The sequence below is a fragment of the Suricata suricatta genome, chromosome 2, assembly GCF_006229205.1.
Source record: "Suricata suricatta isolate VVHF042 chromosome 2, meerkat_22Aug2017_6uvM2_HiC, whole genome shotgun sequence".
Taxonomy (NCBI): Eukaryota; Metazoa; Chordata; class Mammalia; order Carnivora; family Herpestidae; genus Suricata; species Suricata suricatta.
This window is the reverse complement of record NC_043701.1, coordinates 2,947,667-2,971,220: the sequence shown is the minus strand read 5'-3', so window position 1 is coordinate 2,971,220 and position 23,554 is coordinate 2,947,667. Positions and strand designations below refer to the sequence as shown.

Here is a 23,554-nt window from a genome sequence, read left to right as displayed (position 1 = left end):
AGAAGATTTTTATCTTGATGAGGTCCCAAGAGTTCAGTTTTGCTTTCATTTCCCTTGCCTTTGGGGATGTGTCGAGTAGGAAATTGCTGCGGTGGAGGTCAAGGAGGTTGTTTCCTACTTTCTCCTCTAGGGTTTTGATGGTGTCCTATCTCACATTCAGGTCCTATCCTCAAATTCGTATGGAACCACAAAAGACCCCGAATGGCCAAAGTAATATTGAAAAAGAAAACCAAAATGGGAGGCATCACAATCCCAGACTTTAGCCTCTACGACAAAGCTGTCATCATTAAGACAGTATGGTATTGGCACAAAAACAGACACATGGACCAATTGAATAGAATAGAGAACCTAGAACTGGGCCCACAAATGTATGGCCAGTTAATTTTTGACAAAGCAGGAAAGAGTATCCGATGGAAAAAAGACTGCCTCTTTAGCAGGTGGTGCTGGGAGAACTGGACAGCAACATGCAGAAGAAAGAAACTAGACCACTTTCTTACACTGTACACAAAAATAAACTCAAAATGGCTGATGGACCCAGAATTTCTTACCCATGATGGAAGCTGCCTGTGAGCATCCTGCTGGGGACCCATGGGCTCAGCCCACTATTCTGGGCAGTGTCTCCTTCTGGTACAGCCCATGAAGGCAGCCTTCTTACTTGCTTTTCATGTCTCTTCCTGTCCCGGAGCACCTGCTACTTGCGACATGACATCAGACGCCATCAGCGCCTGGGCTCCATCCACTCTGCCCCTGTCCATTTCTTCCACACTGTTCTTCCCAGGACACGCCCTCTGCTCCTGGGAGAAGCCGCACCTTCCTCACGCCTTCTGGGCTCCTGTTGCCTCCCTGCTTCTTTCTTTACTCTGTACAGGACTTTACAGTCCCACACAGGCCCCCATTTCTTTGTGCTCCCTGCTCCTTGATGGCACTTATGAACGAGGGAACAGATGAAGGAACGCATGTACAGACACATAGACAAGCGTTCAGTGAGCACCTGTCACATGTCTGACACTAAGACCTACAATACATATTTTGTACTGGCAGCGAGGATGGGGTCCAAGTTCACAGCCCCACTTGAGAGATGAGAACACTGAGACTCACTGTTGAAGCAACTCGCTCAGAGCCACACAGCCAGCGGTCAGCTTGGTTTTAACTAAGTTGTCTCCAAGCGTAGCACTGTCTTTGTGATGTCACCAGGCACTGTATTTCAGCCCAGCGGGACGCCAGCCACATTATGGACAGAGTGCCACGTCCTGCATCTTCTCCAGGTTCTTTCTGCTCCTTGTATTGAGTGTGACTGGAGGCGCATTGTAAGGACTATACTGAACAGCGAGATTAGGGATGACCCGGCGACCAGTGCTACTTGACAAGCCCAAGCTGGGGACTTCACCCGGTGCCGCGGCTCAGGGAGCGTGTCTGCACGTCCTCGGAACAGCGATGTTATGAAACACCGTGACTCTTTGTGTTCTGGGTGACATCACAGAGTGTTTTCCTGTTTGGGTAGGACAAGTGAAAGATATCTGAAGTAAGTAATTGACCCCTAGCAAACTAAACTTACACATCGTTATGTATTACATGCAGCCATTCGGAGGAGCCAGACGGGGGGACACTGAGAGGCTCCTACGTGGCACTGGGGTCTCATACGCTGTTCAGGACCACACTCCAGGAATCCCTGCTCCAGTTGACCTGTGCGACCCCTGGGGGACGGGCTCTTGGTGGTTTGGAAGGAGCGAAGGCCCATTTCTGGCAGGAAGTTGTCCCTGCGGGTCTCTGTCCCACGAGGAAGTGAGACCCGCACCCCTCGGTGGAGGTGATCCTGCTGGACCGGGGGTGACGGTCCAGAAGCCGGGTTTTCCTGCTGACCTGCCCTCCTGTGTAACTGCCTTCTTCTCCTTGTTCCTTTTTTTTCTAAAATTGTTTAATGTTCATTCATTTTGGAGAGAGAGACACAGAGAGTGAGTGGGGGAGGGCTGAGAGAGAGGGAGACACAGAATCCGAAGCAGGTTCCAGGTTCCAGCACAGAGTCCGATGCGGGGCTCGAGCCCACAGACTGTGAGAGCATGGCCTGAGCCAAAGTCGGACACGTAACCGACTGAGCCCCCAGGTGCCCCTCCTTGTGCCTAAAATGTAGCTCCAGGTAGCTGCTCAGGAGGGCTGTCGGAGTGGTCCTGGGCCTAGGGGAGGACCGAGGCCGCACAAGCATATCTGCATTAAAGTCCGTCCTCCCCTGTGTTGAGCGTACAGGAGCTTGCCATCCCCCCTTGCCTCCTCCGCAAGGGCCCCAAGAGGAAGGGGAAGGTCGTCCATTAAGAGTCACTGAGACCCAGCGGTTCTGATCACCACCGTCCTGTGGGCACAGCCCAGGTGTTCGTATGAAATCCCATGGCCGCGAACCTGACCTGGGCAAGAACTCGGTCATGATTATGCTGTAGGAGAGAAATCTGACGGTTGTATCAAACCTTCCGAGGAAAGTCTGGGTGAATAGAAAGGTCAATTCGCAGAGAAGCCCAGAGAAGCACTGAAATAAAAATAGGCAGCGTCCACCCACACTTGCCGGAGGAAAAGCTCACCATGCCGGGCCCTTCAAGCTGCCTCCACGCTCCCGGGCTTCCCAGCTACCTTCCGATTACAATCTCATGCAATGGATTCATTAACAGGAGCATCTGGCCAACGGGCCTGCTAGGCTTCTCATCAAAAATTCGCAAACTCTCCTTCTTTGGTTCTCTCGATTCTTATGAATGTGGCTGAGGTGCAGCTTGTCCTAAGAGAGCAATACAAACCCACACACTGAGCACATGGGGCACCTGGGGCGCAGAGCCGACCGCCAGGCCTCACCCCGCGGCAGCTTCTCCACGAAGGGCACGCGGGGCGGCCAGCCTTCCAGGAGGACATCCAGCCCTCCCGGCGCCTTGTCTGCTCCTTCGCTGCTTGGCTTAGCACGGTTTATCTCCGCTGCCTTCGTGAAACACGCGGAGTGGTTGGGTACAGAGCTGGGAAAGGGTGTTACGTCCTCCTATTCCTTATCAGCCCGGTTACGTGCGTGCGTTACAGGCAGGCCGTGCAGATTCATATAACCAGGGGGCTCTGTCGATTCAGCATCTGACCCTTGATATGACTCAGGTCATGATCTCAAGGTTCGTGAGATCAAGCCCCGAGGCAGGCTCTGTGCTGACAGCATGGAGCCTGCTTGGGATTCTCTCTCTCTCCTTCTCTCTCTCTCTCTCTCTCTCTCTATCTGACCCTCCTCTGCTCATGCTCTCTCTCTCTCTGCCTCTCTCAAAATAGATAAACATTACACAAAATTCATGTAACCAAAGTCAACTAAAAAATAGGAAACCAAGGGGCGCCTGGGTGGCTCAGTCGGTTAAGCCTCCGACTTCAGCTCAGGTCAGATCTCACGTTCGTGAGTTGGAGCCCCGCGTCGGGCTCTGTGCTGACAGCTAGCTCAGAGCCCGGAGCCTGCTTCCAGTTCTGTGTCTCCTTCTCTCTCTGCCCCTCCCCCTCTGATGCGCTGTCTCTCTCTGTATCAAAAATAAATAAAACATTAAAAAAATTAAAAAAAATAGGAAACCAAGATGTCATATCCTTGACATCCCCTCCCCGCCCCCCCCCCACCCCGTCCCAGTGATGACCAGGCCTGCAGGCCGTGGGGATGCTGGTGTCAGCGCTGCAGGTGGTGGTGAGGCCTAACTTCTCGTTTTCATCCCCAGTGTTTCATGGATGCCAAACGTGGGGCTTTGGGTCACGGGAACTGTGTATTTCCAGCCTGCAGGTGCTGCCCCCATCGCCGGCTCCTGGTTTATGGAAAGACGCCCTTTCATCAACAACATGGCGCTAGTCTGGGTCCCTTGGCTCTGTGGCAGCCATGGCTATTTGGGGCATGAATTTGGACCCAGACAGAGAAAGGTTTTCTGTGAAAGTGATCTTGTCATTATTGTGAGTTCCGGATGCCCTTTTCATCTTCACGTGGACCAGACAGTAATGGCGGTATTTGCATCACATTGTCCCTGGTGACTTGTGACCAGCATAATCCCGGCCACTAAATAGCATTACAGCAGAAGAGAGCCTCTCTGCCACAAGACAGAGCACCGGCTTTTGGGTTAAAAAATGTTTTTTCAGTCCATGGAGAAGAGTGATGTGTGTGTGTGCACACGTGTGTGTGTGTGTTTTCTGGGGGAGGAAAAGAATCCTAAAAACAAAACCTCCTAATTTAAGTCTAGCACTTTCTCCCCCCACCCCACCCCATTAAAGTCAACCTGAAAATATTTCCAAATCATACATTTGTCGTGAGAACCCGGAGTTGTGGAAAGGCCGTTCTGCCCATACAGTAGTCTCTAAAAGTGAAACGATGCTGTGAGATATTGTCATAAAGAACAAACGTGGCAAAAATGTTCTTCTCCATCCAACTTAAGGGATTCCTCCCCAAACGGAGCCAGACAGACGTTCTGGGACAGATGCTCAGGGGGGCCTTCCCATGACCTTCTCAGGAACTCGGAGGCTCTAACTGATCCCTGCAGTGACTGTGGCAGTGACTCACAAAATGTAGAGAAAGGGAGGTGCTAAGGATTCTTGATGTAAAGGTCCGTCCAGATTATTTTCAAGGTGTTTTTCTTGAAAATAGGCCTTGTGGGATGATGGTGTCAGCGCCGTGGATGGTGGTGAGGCCTGACTTTCTCCTTTTCATCCTCAGTGTTTCATGGATGCCAAACGTGTGACATCAACAGGGTGAATTATTTAAGGACCTGTATGTTTCAAAAAGTTATTTCTTGACCCCAGAAATTGTATTTAATCCTAGCCCCAAAATGGCTATCCCTGGGGTAGAGGTTTCTATGTCAGACGTGTCCTGAGCGCTCTGTATATACCCCTGTTCCACAGCCTACAATTTGCCTATGATACAAAGACTATCATAGCCCCCTTTGCGTTTGAAAACCCAGGCGTTGGTAAGGTGTGGTCCTGGCGTTAACTCGCTGCTGCCCTCTTCAGGTGAGCGCCCGCCATCACCAGCACTCATGAGTCAACACTGCCTCCAAGGTCGCCAAGGCCAAGATCCCTATACTAAAGAAGTTAGCTCAGAGTTAAAGTCTCAGGAAGAGAAAGCAAGGGTCTCCAAAGGATCTGGGGTAATAGGACTAAGGTCTAAAGGAGTGAAAACGGTGCTCCGGGAGCCGGACTGACAAGAGGCGTTGAGTAATGAGATGTGTAGTGTTGGTAGGCTTGATTGTGTTCTAATTAACAGACATCAATACTAATTATCCAGAAGGATCAGACGCTGAGCACAGGTGACCCCCCCTTTCTCTCCGTCCTTGTGAGGCCGCGTGCTTTTTCCCCACCTAGTCTTTGTTGAAGAAACACTTCCCATACAAGATCCAGAGATAAATGACAATTTTGCTGGTATAGATGTGACTCCGTTGCCGTTTTAAATTCTTGCCAGTTTCCAACATCACTCATTAATCACCCTTCAAGATTGTTTTGTGAGTTCAGAGAGGGTTTTGCACGAGGCGGCAAAGGAAGCAGCAAATCTCGTGGCTTCCGGAAGTACGATGATCTTGTGTGCGCGTGGGGGAGGGGCTTAGAGATTAACCGTGACTGGTCAGTCATTCATCCGTAATCAGCGCACTTACACTCACAGAGCACCTGGCACTGTGTATGGATCACAGAAACAAGACGAGACCTTTCCAATCTCACATTTCCTTCGTGGACGGAGAAGCCACCACAGACAGGCCACTTATCATGTGAGAAGCTTTATGAATCTGCGAAGAAAGGTGTGTGATATTTACAGTCCGGGCGATACCGGAGACCCTGGCAAACAGCGTGCAGCCCCTGCGGCCTGGGGCTGCTCTCAGAGTTTAAGACGCGGTGTGTTGAGCAATCCGGCGCTGAAGATGCATCACTGTTTACCCTCAGCCTGTCCCTGGCACCACAGAGCACAGAATAAATAAGCATTTGCCTGCAAAAAAGTTGATTCTTTACTTTTGACCACATGAGGCCACGATTTATAAAAGCCAATAGTGAGGGGCGCCTGGGTGGCTCAGTCGGTTGAGCATCCAGCTTCAACTCAGGGCATGATCTCATGGTTGTGGGTTCGAGGCCCACGTCAGGCTCTGTGCTGACAGCTCAGAACCTGGAGCCTGTCTTCAGATACTGTGTCTCCCTCTCTCTCTGACCTTCCCTTGCTCACGCCATCTCTCTCTCTCAAAAATAAATAAAACATTAAAAAAAAATTTTTTTTAAGCCAACAGTGAGACAGCACCTTCGCCCGTAGCCCGCTTTGCTACATGAATCTGACTCAGGTTTTCTCCGGACATGCTTTTGCTCTGTGCTGTTTGGTTCTGCTGTGCTTCCTAATCTGCTGCCCCCTGTGCCCTCCCTGGGCTGTTGGAGACATACTGCTCTCTGGCTTCTCTAGGTTGTTCTTTGGTCAGATTTGTTATTGTGAAGTTTGTGCTTTGTTTTGTTTTTGTTTTTGTTTTTACTATCGACATACAGTTGAATTGGTCTAAAACAATTCCTCCAAGGACCTCATTAGTGTCTTCAGATGGCAGACCCGGCTCTTGGTCAGAAGGAGCGTTCAGCAGGAGCCACCGTGCACAGAGCCCGAGAGCCGCACCCCGTACACACGTGTGCAGTGTGTGTGGTCAGGGCCTGGGGCCCCGAGAGGTGCCGTGGTCAGCCAGCATCCCGAAGCTCGTTCTGGGAGCCACGGGCGGCCCGCACGACCGGAGTGCCGTCCCCGAGATGCAGACGCCGGGCGGTCAGCCGGGCCACTTCTCAATCCTTGGTTTACTTTTCAAACATCTGGAGAGCTTATAAAAATGTATGTTTCTAAGATCCATTTGGAACTAGATGTATTAGGAATGATTTGGTCAGATCCGGGGGGGACAGAAAACCCAAAATAACTAGGGCTTTTACAAAGTAGGACTTGTTCTCTGACTCACATCCGGGATCCGGGGCTGGTGCCCACAGAGTTGCGGACCCGGGTCCGCCATCCTGCTCTCCAGCCTGGTGGCCTCTGCCTCACAGTCCCTGGTGGACAGAACCTTCAGCTAGCAGGAGAGAACGAAGGGGAGGCCGCCTCCTGCCGAGGACACTTCCTAGAAGCCACACGTACCGCTTGCACTTGGCAGAATTTAGGGCAAGGCCTCCCCCAGCTGCAGGGAATCTGTGACACGCTCCAGGCCGGGCCCAGCCATTGGGTGCAACGGGGGGGGGGGGGGTTGAGGACAAAAGAGGGGACAAGACGACAAGAAGTTCCTCTCTGTGCACAGCACACGGAGGGCCGAGGCCAGGAATCTGTCTTCTTAAGCGACTTCCTCAGAACTCACAACGCAGGCGGTCTTCGGACTGGTCAGAGACGCCTACCCAGCTCACTCGCCGCACGCACGACGCGTTCCCGCACCCATGACGCATTCCCGCACCCATGACGCGTTCCCGCACGCATGACGCGTTCCCGCACGCACGACGCGTTTCCGCACGCCAGTCCTGTAGTCCGCTGAACAAAATGCTCATAGCACCTTAAGTAAATCATGTAATTTACCCTCAGCGGCACCCTGGAGGTAGGTTTTATCATCCCCACTGCAAATGATTCCAACGACTTCTCCTAAACACTTGCCCGCTCACATCAGTGACTAACGTGCAAGTAGAAATGGGGAGAACAGGTGAGAAGATCCGGGAGGGTGGGATGGAGATGACATGGAGGGAAGCGTGAAGGAAGGCAAGAGGCGTCCAGTGAGAGCGGTTGGTGGGCACCTGCAGAGGGAGGCGGTGACGCCGAACTCCCCCGAGCAGGGCTTCGTGGCTGGGGGCGGGGCTTGGGTTCTGGAGGTTCTTGCGTCCCATCTGCCCGTTTAAAAGGGCTGCCTGGCTGGCGGGAAGCTGTTGGGGAACACGGGGAAGACGGCTGTGCTCTTTGTATATAAACACAATGTCTGCACCTTTCTGATGACGCCCTGCAGGTCACCGTGTCCCAGCCATCGTAAGCCACGCCCACACCACACTGTCTTCCTCTTTTCCTCAGGTAGTACTCACGCTGGATGCTCTACTTACTGTGACTGAATAACAAATTACCCCAAAACTGAATGATTTAAAATTGCCAACATTTATTTGGCTCCTGAATCTGCCGTTTGCTTGGGGCTCAACAGGGGCAGCCCATCCCAGGTCCCCTGTGTGTCGGCTGGGGCAGCGCGGAGGCTGGGGCTGGACTCACCCGGGGTCTGTCAGCTGAGACGTCCGCTGGGTCTGGTGGCTGAAACTCCTCCCTGCCGTCCCTCCACGTGGCTTGGGCCCCCTGGCAGCCTGGTGGCTGTGTTCACAGGCCCACTTCCCGGAGAAGGGGGCCCGGGAGTACATGGCTGCCTTTGGGGCTCAGCTCCGGAATTCTGCTTCATTCCACTCGCGGCTGCGATCAGACGGCCTCAGCCAGCTTTGAGGAAATAAACTCCCGCTCTGGGTGGGGAACACCACGGTTTTGAAAAAGCATTTGAGACCAGGAATATTATTACTGTGGCCGTGTTTGGAAAACCCCACTTACACCGCAGGCCAAAAGATTTTGCTGAGTTTTCTCTCTGCAGTTTAGACTTTGAATATAATAGGTATGTTAAATACGCATTTTTCGACTACACCCCGCACGCTGGGTCCTGACGCTCCGATGTGGACCTTCTTGAAGGCCGTATCCACAGAGGACTGTCTGAAGGAGCCCCCTTCTACTCTGCACATGAGGAAGGCGATCTTGCTCACCTGCGCTGGCTGCAAGATGAAACTTGAGGAATGTTCAGAGTCCCTTCTTCACACGTGAGACACGCAGCCCTCCGTCCTGTATGGCCCGCGTGTAAGTCATGCAGCTTCTCAGTTCTCGACCTTTAACGGCAAACCCCCAAACTGCCCCCCGTTCCTAGCGAGTATCACCCTGGGCTCTTCCCGGCTCCTCTCGGAAGACATGATTAAATAGAAAAATGCATATTCTCTATAAACCCCTTTAAGTCACAGTAGAAACAGATGTTTTAGGGATAGGAAGAGGAAACTGAAAATGTGACTTTCCCCCGTCCCCCAGGACGCTTGCTAGTGGCAACCAGAATGTTTGAGAACCTGCAGATTTGCACATTTATGATGAAACATTATCTATTCTTCTCGCTCTGGGTGTTCCATGCTGTTGAAATTCGACAGTCTGTCTGTCTGTCTGTCAGTCTCCCTGTTGTTTGACTCATTGTTGAATGTCAGAAATCCCAAGAAATACTGTTTCTATTGTTTCAGAACACCATCTTATTCCAACACTTTATAGTCCAGCAGACTTTCCTCCAGTTCCGTCCTCTAGGGCGGCATGGGCGCCCCTCCCAGGCCCTGCCCGGGCTCGCCACCTGCTGTTGTCTCCCGCTGTGCGCGTAGGCAGGGCAGGAATCCCAGGTCGGGGAGCACACCCCGAGGAAGCACCAAGAGCCTGAAGGCTTGGCACTAAGTCATTAGGAGGCGGTGTGGCAGAACAGAAGTAACCTTGAACCTGAAGTCTACCGATGATGCTTAACGCCCTGGCAGCCTGCAGCCATGGCCAGGGCTCGCTCTTCTCCTTCCTTTCCCTCTCGTCCTTCTTTTCCCCTGTTTTCACCTTCTTCCTCTTCCTCTTTTCCCTTCCCTGGCTTTATGGAGATGTAACCTACACGCTGTACAATTGATCCACTTAAATTGTCCAAGTCAGTAGGTTTTTAGAATTGTGCAATCACCCCTTCATTCAATTTTTGAACATTTCATCACCCGCAAAATAGACTTTGCCATTCAGCTAAAGCTCCAGACCACACCCACTCCTCTCTCATTTCCTTCTTCAACAGAAGTTTCTGAGCACCTGTGAGATGCTGAAGATACAGCAACAAATAAGTCGCAAGCTCCCTTTTACCTAAAAAACTTTTCATTTGACTTTATTTGGTATCATACTTGCGATCATGTGTTAGAGTGTCCCCTTGAATCAGATGAGGGATACGTCACAAACATTTCAGCAACCCCACAGCAGAACTCCTGTATCAAATCTCTCCTGGGGAAAGACCTTTGACACACCACAGACACACAGACACTTAAAGTTAATGGTAGGATGTGTTCTCAGATGTTGGCCACTCGGGAAGGATTTATGCCTCTGAGATTCCTGCCCCCAAGAATTTAACCATGTAATGTAAGAACTGATAACATGAATCTTTAAGTTCTCTATGAGTTTAAAGGTATCACTGAACCTAACCGATGAGCAATTAGCAGTTAGACTAGGTCCCATTGACTTACCATTCACCCATCCATTTATTCCTTATTCAGCTAGTATTCATGAGCATCCACAATGGGACGGACACTGTTCTTGACTAGGAGCGTATCTTATGTTTTTATTTTACCCACCATGCCACGCACCTAGGAAAACTCAGATACCACATACCATCTGTAATTGCTACGCTAGTTTTTGCTTTGACCACGAAAGGTTAGGAGCCAGAAAAGCACTTTTCACTTGACTTTTCCAAATGCTGCTTTCATTGGGAAGCTTTTCAGTCCCTTAAACTAACTTAGAAAGATAAATGAATAGACTTTGCTACACTAATTTACTCCTCAAAATGCAACATGATTGATGCCCTGCTTTGTCTATTGCTCAAATAAGAAAAATCAGAATGGATTGCATGGTCATTTTGAGATATGGTAAGTCCAGATAATTTTATTCTTCCTTAATCATTTTTTCTTACCAATCCATCTCCCAGAGATGATTTATCACAGAGCCTGCCGTGGGTTCTTTAAGATAAATGAATAAAGTTTCAAAAAGACAAGTTGTGGGAGGGCACTAACCAACCACAAAATAAATAAAACCTTCCTTTGTGCGTCACCTCATCACACACACATGTACACCCACACCCTAAAAATTGCAGAATAATCCAGTCCACGAGGGGAAATCATTTGATGGCAATAAGCTTTGTTTAAAGGGATCACTGAACCTAACCAGTTTACTCTACTCTCCAAAGGTCTTTCTACTTTGTTCCTAAAGTCAGTCGGAGATTTCTTTTCTCCTTTGACCAAAGCAGGAGATTTATCTTTAGACAAAAACAAATCAGCTTGGTGTCCTTGAACAAATCACTTCTCCACTTTGGGCCTCAGTCTATCTAAGGAGTGAAGGGTATACTAATTTCCTAGGGTTGCAGCAACCATCTACCATAGGCTGAGTGACATAGAACAATAGAAATTTATTTCCTCGTGATTCTGGAGGCCAGAAGACCAAATTAGAGTGTCCCCAGGGCCACAGTCCCTCAAAACCTGTAGCAAAGGACCTTCCCCTCCTGTTCCAGCGTCTGGTGGATGCCATCCTTCCAGTCTGTGCCTCCACTGGCACCTGGGCTTCGCCCAGTGTGCCTTCTCCTCTTCCTATGAAGGAGATCGGGTTTGGACTGGGGCCCACCCTAACTGAGAATGACCGTATTTTAACTCAGTTACATCTGCAAAGAGCTTGTTTGCAAATAAAGCCATATTCCCTGGTACTGGAGGTTAGGAAAGCAGGAAAGATTGGAATCATGGTTGGGAAGAAGGTGACTGACCAAGACCAAGCAGACATGGCGGGAAGGGTTAGTACCCAGCTGACATGCGTTACACAGGCTTCATGCTGTCTCTGCGGGTTCCCAGTGGCCTAGGCGTTTGAATGACGAGGTGGATTTATCATACACTGAAGCTGGCATTTGCGAGGCTGGGGCAGAGAAAGCGTTGCACCAGGAAAGCCACCCCCCGGGAGGCTTGAGCAGAGGATGGACGACCATCACGGGAGTCACTGAAGAACGGACCCCCACATGGGACGGGAAGTTGAGGAGACCACCCTGAAATCCACTTGAACTTGAAAACAAACGAATCGTACACCATCACATTCCAATGCAAAATACAGGTTGATTTCATAGAAATAGGTGAGAGCAGGGTTGAGGGTTGAGATCCCTAAACCCATCCAATATAATACAGGAATCAAGGTGTTTTATTGCTGAGTTCTATAGAGTAAGTTTGCTCTCATATATGATATATTATTGAACTTTTAGCTAAAGTTACATATAAATAGTGATTGCATGATCAACTTAATCATTTACCATTTACCAGCAAGTAACGCATTTATTGAATATTTACTCAGTGAGCTCTGTACTACCTATTTTCATATTCAGTAGATCATTAAGTCCAACCCTGTAGGGCAAGCGTTTTATTCTCACTTTATAAACGAGGAAACAAAATTAGTTGTTTTCCTAGTACCCCACACCATACTGCTAGTTAGAGGCAGAATTCAGAATTAATTTATAGCCTCTTAGAGCACTTTGCACCGCATCCCAGCTTCCTGCCCTGTGTGAGGTGCGGGCACCATGGTGTTTTCCTAAAGATGGACTAAAGCAGCTCTAGGACATCGTGGAGACATTTCACTTACAGAGATGCACCAGCTGGGAAAAATAAAGACAATTCCATTTTTAGAGTGTGTTACGGTTTATAAATAGTCATCGTTTCTCATGGTTTTCCCGGGCCTTCTTTAGGGGAAAGGGTCGCTGTCCCCCCGCCCTCACTGAGCCTGGGCTGAGAGTCGCGCCCAGCCGCCTCCTCCTGCCGGGGCGGGGCCTTTTCCCACTAGTCTCTGCGGTCTTGAGGCTGCAGAAGCATCTCTGACGTGCTGACCATGGAGGGAAGAGGGTGAATGTGAGCCCTGGAGAAGGAGTGACGGTGACAAAGCGGAGACGCACGCGGGGTCATGGTGCTGCCGGCCAGCTGCTCACGGAATCTTCTAGAGCACCCTCTCCCTCGAGAGACCGTATCCGGTTAGCATTTATAGGAATTGACGCTCGTTAGGTGCAAGAGAGGCTAATCTGCTGTTCCCCGTTACCCCCGACACTGGAATGCATCACCCAACACAGTGAATTTCACTATTCAGTATGACTGTGGAATTTGAACGTTTCTTTATTCCTACTCTCTGCTTGGAAAATTCTAGATAAACCCAGGCCAAAGGGATTTATCAGGTTTGTCTTTAAACTTTCGAAAGGTCTTTTACTTAGAGCCTCCCCCATAACCGATCCAGCCTTACTCACCTGTTTGTCTACTCAGATCCATGGATTGAGTGCCTCCGCCTTGCTAGATATTGAAGACTTTTTTTCTTCAATTCAATATCAAGATTGTAGTATTTGGTGAGGCCAATTATCTAATTTTAATTCATTTCTATCATATTTTTTAAATATTTATTTTTGAGAGAGAGAGAGAGAGAGAGAGACCGAGCACAAGCAGAGGAAAGGCAGAGAGAGAGGGAGACACAGAATCTAAAGTGGGCTCCAGGCTCTTACCCGTCAGCACAGAGTCCTATGTGGCACTCGAACCCATGGACCGCAAGATCATGACCTGAGCTGAAGTCGGATGCTTAACTGACTGAGCCATCCAGTCACCCCTTTGCTATATTTTTTTTTATAATCAATGAGATATAAGCTATTTAACATTTTTAATTTCTTTAGCTTTCTATTTTAAAGTAATTTTAGACAAAGAAAAGTTGCAAAAATGGTACAAATAATTCTCTTATATCCCTATCCCTGCTTCTCCTATGCTCCTGAAATACTGTTAGTATATTTTATATCCATGGTGTAATTATCAAGGACTGGAAATTAACATTGGTGCCGTATTATTAATTCAACTTATTTGAAAGTTACCAATTTTTCTACCAATGTCTCCTTTCTGTTTCAGGATCCCACATTCCTTTTGACATTATTATTTTTTTTAATCCTCTCCAGTCTATAACATTTCCTCAGTCTTTCTTTGTTGTTCATGATCTTGACACTTTCAAAGGTTATTGGTCAGCTGCTTTGTAAAATGAGCCTCAGTTTGGGCTTGTCTTATGTGTTCTCATAACTGAAGTGAGGTTATGCATGTTTGGTGAAGATACCATATGTAGGAAGCTTTCTTCTTCCGGGCACATGGTGCCAAAGTGTTCGTGATGATGTTGTTAATGCGTCTTATTTCCGGTGACACTGACCTCAGTCTCTTGGGTCAGTTGCTATCTACCAGGTTTCTCTACTGCAAGGTCGCTGTCTTCTCCTTTATGACTGATAAATATCTTGAGGGAGATACTTTGAGGTTATGCAAATCCTGTTTTGCTTCAAACTTCCGTTCACTAATTTTAACACCCATCAGTAGATCTCGTCTGTAACATTCATTAATGTAAGTCTAAGGGTGACGCTCTTTCTTTTTCACAGTTATTAATTGGAATCCTCTTACAAGAAAGCCAGTTTGTGTATTTGATTACTTATGTATATTAGTGTGGACTTATGGAAATTGATTTTATTCCTGATACTATTATTAATCATATTGTTGCTCAGATTTTTCCAGCTTTGGCCATGAGAAACGCCTTTAGGGTGCCTTCTGCATTCTTTGAACGAGACTTCCTTTCTATTTTTCCTGAGAACTTCCTTATTATAGGCCCCATAAGATATTCCAGACTCATATTTTCCTGGTCCAGCCTGGACACAATTACTTCCCCCCAGGAGCCTTATTTACTTTTATTAGATGATGGTGTTTAGAGACCAAGATATGGGCGCTGGGTGTGCTAATTGTGACTGGGGGCCACAGGTTCTAGGCCTCTGCATGAACAGAGCAAGGACATGTATGTATGCACACTAACCCCTGGATACACATATACCCACATTTTGGGTCTATGTGTGTGTGTATTAGAAACCATGAGTTTATACCTCTGATTCCAGGCCAACATCACACACTTCATTTGAGCCTTCCCCTTTTCCTGATAGCTTGTGTTTCCCACAGTAAGAAAGCTGCCTCTCATGAGCTCCAATGTATGTATATATGTGCAGAGTCGTTTAATTCCAACACACACAGTAAGTAGTTTCAGGATTGCTAACCCCTTGTTTGTTGTGACATTTTTGTCTTTAACTTCACGGCATCCAGTCAAGATACTGTTTCCTGACATTGCTGGTGTTGGTTCGGTCCTTCTCCACCCTTCTGTGCAGTTTTCTGATTCATCTGACGTAGGGTTTTACTCTGTTGTGGTGTTGCTGTTCTTTTTTAGGATCCCCACATCCTAATTGTTCTTAATGACTAGTTGTGTTTTTGGAGTGAGCAAAAGGTATGTGAAACCCCTCTATGGTCTAAAACTGGACGTTATATCAATAAATATACCCAGAGAAGCGCTGCTCCTTCCTCGTGCAGGCACCTCATGTCCAAGCCCTCTCCTCTTCCCACCCACCCCCCGTACATAACCAACCTCTGGTTTCTTGTTTATGCTTCCTGTACTTTTTTTCACAAATAAGGATGTATGTGTGTATATTTTCTTATATCCCTTTCTTATGGGATGTGTCACACACTATACAGAGTCTGTTGGGCTTTGCACACTTATCATGAAAATCCCTCCAATCAGTTCATAGAGATCTTCATTCTTTCTTCCAGCTGTACCATAGTCCATTGTATGGAGATGCCATAGCTTCTTCGTCCACATATTGATTCCAACGTCTTGTCATTACAAAGCTGCAATGAATATAACCTTCTGCATATGTATTTTTGTATTGTTAGAGGTGTACCTTCTCGGAAGTGATCTAGTTTAAGGGTTAAGTGTATATTTTCTTAGGGATTGCCAAGATTCCCCCTAAAAGGATTGTGCTGTTTTTCACGCTGACAACAAAGTCTGAGGACCCCGTTTTCCTCACAGCCTCCCCAATCCAGTGGGCCCTACTTTTCTTTCTTTTGGGGAGAGCCTTGGAGAGCAGTTTCATAGGTAAAGAATGACAATTCAGTGATTCTATTTCTAAAATTTTGCATATGTATGGTACTTTTTAATAGAGCTGAGGACTTTTTATATCCTTTTTGTGAATTGTCTGCTCTTTTTCTCATGGTTCTATTTTTTTTGGTCTTTTGTAACCTCAATATTTTAGAGTTTTTAAAATATATTATGGATATTAGCTATTTGTCCATGGTATATGTTATGAATAATTTCTCCCAGTTTGTCAGTTGCCTTTTGTTCGTGATGTTTTTGTTATGCAAGAAAAAAAAAAACCTTAAAAATGTTTCTGTAGTCAAGTGTATCGCTCTTTTATTGCTTCTGGATTTTTGAATCCTCCTTAGACGCCTTTCCCTATATAAAGCTAAGGTGGAAATCACCCATCTTATGAAAATACTTTGAAACATTAAAGGCCTACAAATGGTCAGGTTGTTGAAATTCACTGGGAACCGGGGAGTTACGATCCCTCCCCTGTTCTCAGTGCCTGTCATCCGCCTGCCCCGCTGAGTCCAGTTATCAGTGCGCCTCCTACTTAGCACCTAGTCACCCCATCTTCTGGCTTCCCTAGTCTCTGTAGACCCAGGGACCCCATCTAAAACCACCCGGAGTACTGCAGACCGGCTCACCTTCCCCAGGGCTTTTTACTCTGAGGTGTGTTCTGTTTTGTTCTGGTGGTGTTATTAAGCAGTCACTTTAGAAGCTTCTGCTGATTCAAGCCCAGAATCGGGACCTACGCACTTTCCCTCCTTTCCTGTCTCGCCTCCTCTCCTTGGTTCTCCTAAAATTCAGCCTCTTCCTTCCTCAGAGACCATTCAGCCCCAGCCTCTCGGGAGGTGAATGAGCACATTCGTAGCCACATCAGCAGGATTTTGTTAGCGTGATATTTTGCATATCAGTAAATAAAGAATCTAAGCGATGTCTGCAAGGAAAAAAATCTTTCTCTCAATCTTCCCCTCCCTTTCCTTCCTTCTCTCTCTCCCTCCCTCCCAACATAAGCCAAAGGGTGACATCTGTCCTGAGGCCACTGGTTTTGGAAGGTCAGAATGACCTGGCAGTCGGCATAGGAAAACAGTGATGGCTAGGAAAGCCCAGGATGGAGATAGAAGTCACGGGGCCTGGTGTCAGTGTTGACGGGGGCGGACGTGTGAATAATTGATCTCTAGACCTCTGCCTGTTGTCTCTTGATAAATATTTACTATTTGTGTTGAGCAGTGATGGGCCCGTCTCTGCTTATTCTGAAGAAGCATAATGGAAGGCTGAGACATATTATTTAATAACACGAGCTTCTGAGATCCATACAACGGCCAAAGGGAGTAAATTAGAGCCAGCGGATAAACACGGAACATTCTTGTCTCCCACCATGACTGACTGACGGGTTATTTCTTTCTCTGTTTTCTTTCAGCGATCCGCAAAGCCTGGACCCCCCGGAAGTGAGCAACGCGAAGCTTCAGTACGCGGGGTGGGGCCCGAAAGGCCAGCAGCTGGTAAGGCAGCCGAGCCGGGTGACCAGGTTTGGATTTGATGACGCTTACACATTGCAGGCGGGCTCTGTCTCACTGCGCTCAGGGCCTGCGTCTGCGTTAGATTTTGGAAAGGTGTGTAAACGTGCGCACGTGCAAAATGGAGAGTCCTTTTTCTGGTTGGAGAATTATGCTGAAGTTGGGACAGCAGGTACTCGGCTTCCCGGATCTGAGACCCGTCACATGGTCCCCAACTGTAGCTGCGCGTAGATTCCAGACTCACTGTGACGTCAAGGGGAGAAACCTCATCGAAAAGACCATAAGAGGGAATCAGCAGTCACACAGCGCTGCGAGTTTCTTTTGTTCTGCTCTTGGCAGTCTGGCTCTGTGCCTCGGAGGGTTTTAGGAGAAGGCGGATGTGCTGGCCGTCGCGGAGCCGGGCCCCCCGCGAGCAAGGTCAGCACGCGGTCAGCGCTGCCTGTGCTTTCACATCATGTCCTTCTGCGTCTTGACGCTGATTACATAAATCAGCATTTTAAAAACACTTTTCCTAAAATAACACAGAAAATGATATTTTAAAAAGCGTGGAGTGAGGTTGTGTTGGACAGCCTGTCTGTTGTCTTAGGAACTGAAATAGTCTTATTTTCCCCAAGGGTACGATTTTATCGGTTGCATGTTAATCCCATTGCCTTGAAATGACTTAGGGCAAAGGAGGACAGAGGCCGCAGAACTGTCCTAGCTGTGACGAAAGTGTCCCCAGTGCGCAACATGCGGCCATCAGGATTCGAAAAGCGCATTTAGCCGATGGGAATCCGCGTGTGAGGGGAAGTCGGGAGGGGGTGCACCCCAACCCGCCAACTCAGTTCCAAGGAGACGAAGCTCAGCTTTCCTCAGAGACGCTAACTCTTCCACAAGGAGGAGCCACGACTTCCCAGAAGGTTGTGGAAGCCGGAAGCGCTGGAGACTCGCAGGACTGAGCCTCTGGCAGCTGACTTCCAATCCCTCTGACGTCATGACCGCAGGGGGTTCTGGGAAGCAAAGCGCACCCACCTCCGTACGCATTCCGTACAAGTGACATGGTGTCTCCACAGAGGGCCCCCCAAGCCTCCACGACCCCTGGGTGCCTGCTGCCCACCGCCTCGCCCGCCGCCTCGTCCCCCACTCGGGGAAGCGCTCAGGGGTGGGCAGCCGTGCTGAGGAAGCCGTCAGGACAAGGACACTGTGACCCGCGCACTGGCGAGTCTCCCCGAGACTCCCAGCTTATGGACTCACGCCTCGCCATCGGCACCAGGAGGCCCCAGACCCCAGAACAGAGGTCGTCCAGCCTGGTCCTGCCTCGGCGGAAGGGCTTGCAGTTGACAGAAGGAGGGGTGTGCCCGCAGCGTGCAAGCAGCACACACGCTTTAGAACGGTATCTGGAATTTGCAGGCAGATGGGGCTCCAGAATGTTCCCTCTCCAGACCACTTACGTCTTAGGCCAGCCCCTGCCCTACCTGAAGCCCCTTTCTAGGGGGTAGGGGCGGGGCTGAGGGGTCACAGTCATCCTGCTTAACCTCTTAAAGAATAACTGGCAGCACAGCTAAGGAGGCACCAGGTGCCCTAGAAGGCGGCCTGACTCCACTCCCCGCGCTGCCGGCTCCGTCTCTTACTGCCGTGTCTCCGTGCCAACTCCCATCACTAGGATTTCTTGGTGTGAACTTGGGGTCTCAACTCTGTTCCGCCAACTTCACCTGGGCATCCGGCTCCCTTGCCTTGTGTTCTGGGTACGTAGCCCAGCACCTAGTGCTCAGGAAAGATTTGTCGAGGTAGAAATGATGCATGGAGACGCCTGGGTACCTCAGTTTATCAAGCACCCGACTCCGGCTCAGGTCATGATCTCACGGTTTGTGGGTTCAAGCCCCGTGTCGGGCTCTGAGCTGACAGCTCGGAGCCGGGAGCCTGCTTCAGATTCTGTGTCTCCCTCTCTCTGCCCCTCCCCTGCGCGTGCTCTCTCTCAAATAAACATTTAAAAATTTTTTAATGAATGGATTGATGAATGACTTCATATATCCTTGTGATGCTCAGTCACTTAAACACAAAGTGACAAGGTGCAGACAAGCACCCAGGATGTGTACGGATGTTCGGGACATTACTTAACGGTGAGGGAAGTTCAGCTTCCTTTCTGCTCTAAGGAAATGACTGTTCAGTGAAGTAGAATTTGCTACTGTTTGGGTTTAGCACCAAAAGTCCTAATGTGCTCAGGGAACTTTTGAGTTTTTAAAATTTTTGAACTTCGGGGGCTTTATTATACGGTTCTTGTGCTGAGTGTGTAGACAGTGTAACTCATCCGGAGAGCATCCTCTACAGGATGCGGGAGTCTGCACACTCTTCGTCTAAGGGGCCAGGTAGCGGAAGTTTCGGGCTTTGCAAAGCCCACACTGAAGATCCGGGTCTCGGCTCTCCACTGTGCTGTGGTAGAGAGAAAGCAGCCGTAGCAACAAAGAAAGCGATGGACATTGTTTTGTTCTGATAAAACTTTATTTACAAACACAGATATTCTGGCCCGAGAGGCGATGGTTGTTTGGGGGATCATGTGCTCCCTCCGCTGTCCTCAACTGAGGCCAGCCTGGCCCCGGGGACCAGCAGCCTGCTGACAGGTGCTGCCGGGGCTCGCTCTCTCCGCGAAGGAAATCTGCAACCGTGAGCAGGCTTGGCAAAAACACCAACAAACCCCTCATGGCCATTTTACCTGAAAAAGTAAATATTACTCCCCGAAGGAAGTCTATGCTAATTATAGAGAGTTAGGCTGAGATGAGTAATTCTCCTTTGGGAACAGAGAACACAGCTGCAGTTCAAGTTCACCAGAGGGCTCCTGGCGAGGAGGGATTTCAGCAGCACATTTGGCTCGGGGACCCCCAAGTTCCCGAGAGATGGCACCTCACACCGGCGGGCTAACGGCCTTCTCTCCTGCCTCCATGTGGCTTCCGGCTAGTGGCTCTTGCCTTTTAGGGTAACCTTCGTCAGACCTTCCGGTCACATCCCAGGTAACAAATACTGCCCGACGGGCCCGTTGTTAGAGGAGAGGAAACCGTGGACGTGGGGAGGCCTTCGTCCTGCCCAGAGCGTGTCTGAATGGTGCTCGTCCGTGCGCTCGGTGGTTGGCGACGCACAGCTGCGCTGCCTCCAGAGGCCGATGTATCTCCGAGTCAGACACCAGGAAAATGGGTCCGACTGTAGACTGAACGAGATTAAGGGAGACAGTGTATGTAAAGGGTTGAGGAAGTGTCTTCCCTCCATCTTTCTGTGCGCAGTGGACATGGCTGTTCACATTGAAAACAGACGTGATTTCAAAAGTGTTCCCCATCGTTTATCCCCTGCGGATGAACTTCGGCCTACATGGACTGCTTCTCCAAGTTTGTCTTCTTTGATCTCTTGTGAAGCCCTCCCCCTCACACATGTGTCTGTTTGTGTGAAGTCCTGTCTCTGCTGTCCTTTGATAGGACTGTTTGTCCATCTGGACGTAGCCTTGCATCTTTTTTTTTTAATTTTTTATGTTTTTTATTTATTTTTGAGAGACAGAGAGAGACAGCGTGAGCAGGGGAGGGTCAGAGAGAGAGGGAAGCACAGAATCCGAAGACAGGCTCCAGGCTCTGAGCTGTCAGCACAGAGCCCAACACAGGGCTCGAACCCACGAACCGTGAGATCATGACCTGAGCTGAAGCCAGACACTCAACCGACTGAGCCACCCAGGCGCCCCTCTTTGCATCTCCTTATATGTAATCTCTGCAGGGACATCTTTTTAATGTTTGTTTATTTATTTATCTTGAGAGAGAGGAAGAGAGCACACAAGCAGGGGAGGGGCAGAGAGAGAAGGAGAGAGAATCCCAAGCAGGCTCTGCACTGCAAGACAGGGCCTGACATGGGGTTCGAACTCACAAGCTGTGAGATCATGACCTGAGCCGAAATCAGGAGTCCGAAGCAGGAGCTTCCCGTGCGCCTCTGGCTCACTCGCGGAGCCCAGCCCCCTCGGCGCGTCTCTGAGGGTTAGCGTGCACGCACAGGGAACGCAGGAGGATAGTTGCACGTTTTCCTTCGGAGCTATGTGCCGTGGAAAGTTCCAGACATGCCTGCATGGCGTTCGACGACAGTACGGATTCGAGGCTGGCGTCTCTGCTGGCCTCCTCGGGTGACCAGAGCCAGGAGACGGGCCCCTCCTTGGCTGGCCTGCTACCACAATGGTGACGAGTGGGCAGCTTTGAAAGGGAAGTTTAGTAACCCTCGGGAGTTCTTCAGCGCCGAGGGGCTTCGGCACGGGACTAGTGACGAGCAGATAGGGTGGCCGGCCAGGAACCTGCCAGCGCTGCCCCTGGAGCAGTCCCCGGCGCGCAGGGGACAATCCGGCAGAGGGAAACTGAGGAACGCTCACAGGCTGCGCTCTCCCACAGGACGCGAGGACCCCTGAGTCACACAAGGCTGTGGTGTGGACGGCGGTGAGAGGCTGCTCTGTGCCCCCCGGGACAAGGGGATACAATTAACTATGTTTACCCCAGTGGGGGGAGTTCAGCTGCACCGTGTGAAAAGTTGCCTTGGATACATGGCTTGTTAGACCCGAGGATTCTTCTCCGGGGAAAGTCGTGGACAGAGCGACTCCCCAAGGAGAGTGGAGGAAGTCGCTTAGGTGGCTTCTTTGTAAATGGCTCAGATAGCAGCCCTCCTGAGGTCTCCGGGCAGGACGGACTGGACTCTGGGACACTCGGCCGGCCCCGAGGGCCCTCTGGGTGACAGGTGTGACCAGTGGTTTCTGTGGTGGGCCAGCCAGCTACCGGTGAAGGACCCGAAGGCCAGTCCATTGTGTCCGCACAGTTCTGACCGCCATCTACTCGTGCACCTGCTCACCGTCTCAGTGAATTCCCACCGATCACCTGTGTTGTAGCCCCTGCACCAGGGGCGGAGCTGCCGAAGAAGGTGGCTCCTTCCACCTTGTGGACGGGACCTGTCGCGGCGGTTACTGGCCGTGGGCACCTGCGCCTGCTCCGTGCTGTCCCCCCTTCCCCCGCCCCTCCATCCCCTCCGCACCTGCTCGGGTCCTGTCCACAGGGGGGCTGCAGGAGACACGTGACTGCCCTGATGGGTGCCGGCCACGTTTTCAGCCAAGACTCTTGGGCCCCCCAGGCTTGAGGCAGCGATGCCAGCTGCAGCAAAGCCCCCCTGACAGTGAGGTCACGCCGTCACTCCCTGCCCGCTTGATATTCTGCCTGTCAGAGCCGTTCAGCAGCTGGCCGGTCCCAGCCGAGACCCTGCAGCCTGGGCCTCCTCGAGGAGACTCACCAGGCCCCCATTTTCACTGCGGATTCTCAAGCCCCACCTGCCATCAGGTGTCCTCCCCGGGTCCCAGCAGCCCTCCCCCACTGGAACCTTTGACACCCGTGTCCTCTGAGCTGCCTGCCGTGGAGCCCTGGACCAGCCTCCGCCTTGGTGGTGAGGGGCCCATGTCCTCAGGTCTGTGACGTGACTGCTGCCACGCAGATGACCGCGTCTATTCTAAGGAAACCAAGTTCTACAAATCAACGTAGGAGTCCTCCGGTCCCAGTGTGGTTTTCTGCCTATTTAGCACCATTTTGCTGACGGTTCTTTCTAACACATCGACAGCAAACGGGAGCAAGGGTCTCACTTCCCGGGGTCGCCAGCATCGCCTCCTGCCCCCTGTGGACTCGCAGCAAACGGGCCGTTCCTCTGGGAGTCTGGAGCATCCGGAGGATTCGAGCGAAGGTTTGGTGCTCACCCCGCGCCACCGCAGGTTTCTGCTGTAAAGGAAAAGAATCTCTAAACATAGCCCATTCGTGCTGTGAAAATTCATGCCACCAAAATGTCAGTAGTTCAACATGAGATAGCAGATGGAGAGATTGTTCTTGAAACACCAAAAGGCTCCATTAAACGGAATAAAACGCAGACAGAAAATAGACCTGAGGATCCGCTTCGTGCGGGTGTGGGCGTCCGCAGACACGCTTGCTGGCGGCCCCGGGGAGGGCCCTGCCCTCGGTGATGGCGGGTGGCCGTCACCGCGAGGGCCGGAGCTGCGCCCAGGGATGGCGGGTGCGGCCGGGACATCCTTGCCGGGAGCAGACGGCGGGAACCCAGGGCAGCCCGACTAGGAGCCCACAGCCCTGATCCGAAAACCTCACTGTGGCCGTAGAGGCACCTGTTCTGCTCAGAATCGGAAGGTCTTCCCCTAGAGCCTTAGAAGGAAAAGAACGTTTACTTACTTTGTTCTGTCTTAAATGTTTATTTATTTATTTTGTGAGAAAAATCAAGTGGGCATAAGCAGGGGAGGGGCAGAGAGAGAGGAAGACACAGAATCCCAAGCAGGCTCTGGGCTGTGAACTGTCAGCACAGA

At 50.2% G+C, this 23,554-nt stretch overlaps 1 protein-coding gene and 1 long non-coding RNA gene across 5 annotated transcripts in view; both read left to right on the top strand.

The window, feature by feature from the left end:
- Nucleotides 1-23,554, top strand: part of DPP6 (dipeptidyl peptidase like 6) — an 867,370-nt gene that overhangs the window by 699,462 nt on the left and 144,354 nt on the right. For all 3 annotated transcript variants that reach the window (XM_029921134.1, XM_029921141.1, XM_029921139.1), the window contains exon 7: nucleotides 17,124-17,205. In XM_029921134.1, the coding sequence (XP_029776994.1) occupies nucleotides 17,124-17,205 (82 nt within the window). The remainder of the gene's footprint in view (nucleotides 1-17,123; nucleotides 17,206-23,554) is intronic.
- LOC115277051 lies at nucleotides 1,222-4,262 on the top strand. 2 transcript variants are annotated; one of them, XR_003902196.1, is made up of 2 exons: nucleotides 1,222-1,522; nucleotides 3,763-4,262. It is a non-coding gene; the product is annotated as an uncharacterized LOC115277051 (long non-coding RNA). The 2 variants fall into 2 exon arrangements; XR_003902198.1 differs by having other exon boundaries at nucleotides 3,708-4,262.